General features: G+C 39.1%; 1 protein-coding gene across 1 annotated transcript in view; it reads right to left on the reverse strand.

The window, feature by feature from the left end:
* adsl (adenylosuccinate lyase) overlaps window positions 1-3,813 on the reverse strand; it is a 15,282-nt gene that overhangs the window by 6,074 nt on the left and 5,395 nt on the right. Inside the window, exons 2-7 of the mRNA XM_008283555.1 lie at window positions 2,824-3,027; window positions 2,007-2,051; window positions 1,636-1,715; window positions 1,310-1,481; window positions 1,134-1,180; window positions 838-928 (exon numbers count right to left, since the gene is read on the reverse strand). Coding sequence (XP_008281777.1) covers window positions 838-928; window positions 1,134-1,180; window positions 1,310-1,481; window positions 1,636-1,715; window positions 2,007-2,051; window positions 2,824-3,027 — 639 coding nt within the window. The remainder of the gene's footprint in view (window positions 1-837; window positions 929-1,133; window positions 1,181-1,309; window positions 1,482-1,635; window positions 1,716-2,006; window positions 2,052-2,823; window positions 3,028-3,813) is intronic.

Genomic DNA, 3,813 nt, shown 5'->3' on the forward strand with positions numbered 1-3,813 from the left:
TTACACACCATACACTTTAATGAAATAGAACCAATTATATTTAATTGCTTAAATAAAAACAAATACTTTGCCCACCACAAGGTACCCGCGTACATTTTTTTTCATTATATCGTACCAATTCGGTAACAATGGCATAGCAACAGACAGAAAATGCTGCAAAATGGTTACACACCATAAACTTTAATGAAATAGAACCATTTTGAAAGCTTTTGTTTGACCTTAGCCATACAAATAAGAATCGGCTGCTTAAAAATGACCTCTGTTATGGTAAAAGTGAACTATGTGACGGGACTCACTCTTCGCTAAGTCAAACCAGGAGTCATAGAACACTATCAAAATGCTTTCTTTGTCTGTATTTGAATGTGAGAATGATTTTATAATAAAAGAATGGCTTATGTTTGTCTAATAATGGAATAATACATTTGCTTGAAACTTGCACACCTGACATCACATCTTGATACAGACAACTTTATCAAAAAGACTTTGTTCGACTGAAAATAAATTGATTCGCTTACGACTCAACTTTGGTTGCTTAATACGCCTAAAAAGGAGAAAAGCGTTGGCTGTAAAATTATCTATTTTCTGTCCTGATAAACAAGAAGAGTTACAGCCTGATTCAAGCTGCGCTGCGTCGAGCATAGAGGATTGGAAGTCACACGTTCTCTGTTCAGTTCACCAGGACGAGGCCAAGAGNTATAATGCAGGGGGGGGGAGAAAAAAAACTCAATGCATGTATTCTAAAATAAAAGACAATCCTCATTATTACAAGAAAAAAAAGAAAAAAGAAAAAAGAAATCACAACTATTCTGTAGAAAATTCTGAGTTTGTCCAGCTTACCTTGTGAATACTAGCTCCCAAACTGGCCAGGCTGGATAGACAATCTATGTCCACTTTACGACTGTATGTCTGTCCAGTCACCAGGTAGGCTCTGCGTAAGATGGAAATGACATAATGAGGGTTACTTACAAAGTTAGTCTCTCTTACTAATGTTTAATGGTTCACACAATAACTCTGATATACCCTGTATTTTAAATCATTCCTGTTTGTCTTTTGTAACTAAATATGCTTCCTTTAGAGTGGGAGAATATGGCCTATACTGAATTGTGGAGGCGTGAGTTGGATACACAGCTTACTTTCTGAAGCCAGCCATTTCTGTCACCATCCTATCAAGCTCCTCAACCTGGAAGCCAAAAAGGAGAAATAACACATTTATTTACAAGGACTCTAAATTTAAAAAATAAAAAATAATAATATAAAAAATATTCCTCATCACTTGTATGTGGACTAATTACTTAATGATTATTCATACCTTGTCATAGTCCCCCTGAAAGAGTTGTAGAAAGCTGGCCTGGGTGCCAGTGGTCCCCTTGACCCCCCGGAAACGTAGGTCATCACGGGCTCGCTGTAGGTTCCGCATGTCCATGACCAAGTCCTGCAGCCATAGACATGCTCGCTTCCCGACTGTGGTCAACTGGGCAGGCCTGTACAGAGAGAAGGAAAGAGGAACAACTTGTGTAAGAGAGAATATGGGAAAAGTACTTTTTAGAAAACTCTGGCAACCTGATGCAAACTGACACAAACTGATATAGATATTAAACCATTTCATGTTGCAGGTGCAGCGTTATTCAGACTTACTGGTAGTGTGTAAAGCCAAGTGTGGGTAGGTCAGCATAGTTGTCTGCAAAGTTTGCCAGCCTGTCAATGACTCTCGCCAGCTATAATAAAAAAGAAAAAAGGGAATTAACAGTGACTTATGACATAATACACTGTTCTGACTGCTCATGCAATCCTGACATCTTAAATTTCAGTTTGGTTTGAATCCAGCATGCAATGTGAAAACAGTAAAAATTAAATTGCTATGGTGATTATTTCTACATTGTTGAATTCTTATGATACAATAGAAGCTTATAAAACAAAACAAAGCTATTATCCCCCTATTTCTACAAACTGAACAGATGCACAACTGGATTAGTGTGCATGCTTTGTTCCTATGAGCTGATCCTCACCTTAGGCAAGAGGATGTCAAAGCCATCACGCAGCATAATGAGGTCCTAAGGAATAAAGACAAAACAACTTACAGAACATTAAAGCTCTTCTCCAACGTAAATGTCGTTTTTAACCTTGTTAAATGTCTATACTGTGTTTCTTTAATGATAAAAGACATCAAACCAAAATATGCAGTCAACTCCATGGCTGAACATTTCTATCCTAAAACTACAGCATACCGATAACACTCCAAAAACACTGATGCAGACAGGCCAGAGCCAGGGTTTCATGTGACATACCTAAGGAACCAGTTCTGTCAACTTTTGTAAGCGTTTTTTATCATTAAACTTCATCAGAACTGGTTTCCAAGTCAAACATGGAAGGCATGGCTGAATCTCTCGAATTTTACAACTTTTCATTGCATAGTGAGAGTACTTGAACAGTGTTTGAACAGAGCCGAGGCAAGCAAAACTACCAGATCACACACACTGCTTATAACTTAATGAGCACACACGCACAGACACAGACAACAGAGCAGTAAGAGGTAGAGTGGGGTGGAGAAAGATAAAAGGATACAGGATCCGTGCATAGTAAAGGAGGCAAAAGTGGAGAGTTACATCTAGGGCATGATGAGATTACTTCTAAACATGTAATTCTGATGAACAGAGACAGTTTTTTAGGGGTTTAACTAATGCCAAGAGAGGGGGGTTTACAGAAAAGCATTTTGTAATTGAGAATAAAACTAATTGTCTTCTCGATTAGAAGTGTTTTCTCACTGCTGAGAATTTACAATAAAATACTGGATTGTTTATGTAATCAAAAAACAATCATATTTACAGTGTTGTCTCCCACATAGCATGAGGTGGCTCCAAGGTGAATGATGGGAGCTGCAGTGGGGCAGCAATGTGCATAGGTGTGGACGTGAGCCATGACATCATGCCTGAGCTTACGCTCCTCTTCAGCTGCCATGACAAAGTCAATGTCCTCTGCATGGGTCTCCATCTCCAAAATCTGGGCATCTGTGATGAGCAGACCCAATGCCTGAGAAAGACAACATAGGCCATTGAAACAGTATGCATTTCAGTGTTTCCAGTAGACCTGCAAGAATAGCACAATAGCAAAAGGGGCATTTAACCAAGAAGGTTAAAAAAAATCCTCCAGTCAATCGCAGTTAAGGAAATGTTTCCCTACAAAAATAAAACATATGTTAACAAATTGAACTTCCGAATGTGATCGTTAAACATGAAATTATCTGTGGCCACACGATACTGATGTGAGTTACACATCTCACACATGAATAACAGTGTGGGACAGCTTGGCCCATCCCTAAGAATAGACTCAAGTTGTACCATGGACTCAGTCAAATGGTACACTGGCCTAATGACTCTGCCAAACCATGTAGTAAGTTGTCCATCTGCATTCAATGTCTGAGGCAAATTGGGACTGGTAAGTGATGGTTGTGGTAGGGGGAGCAGTGGGTAGGGCTGCACAATTAATCGAATTTTAATCACGATCATGATATTGGCTTCCTGCGATTAAATATGCGTGATCGAGCGATATTTAAGAGTGCATCCACGATAGGACCAGGCGGGGGTGGCACAAGCCATCTCACCGATTTCAATGAAACTTTGCCAGTTTAAAGGGGTCCACCCAAAACTACTTCAGTCTAAGTTTAAGGAAATTTGGTTAAACTGGGGGGATTTCACCACCCCTCCTTGTTTTTTTTGCAAAAATGACCAAAAATCGCCTAAAAAATGGTCAGAAGTATAAAGCTCTACTGCTGTAAGAATTCAACCAAATCTTTTCATATTTTCAGTGAATGTTCTC

The sequence above is a fragment of the Stegastes partitus genome, unplaced genomic scaffold (genome assembly GCF_000690725.1).
Source record: "Stegastes partitus isolate 25-593 unplaced genomic scaffold, Stegastes_partitus-1.0.2 Scaffold319, whole genome shotgun sequence".
Classification (NCBI taxonomy): Eukaryota; Metazoa; Chordata; class Actinopteri; family Pomacentridae; genus Stegastes; species Stegastes partitus.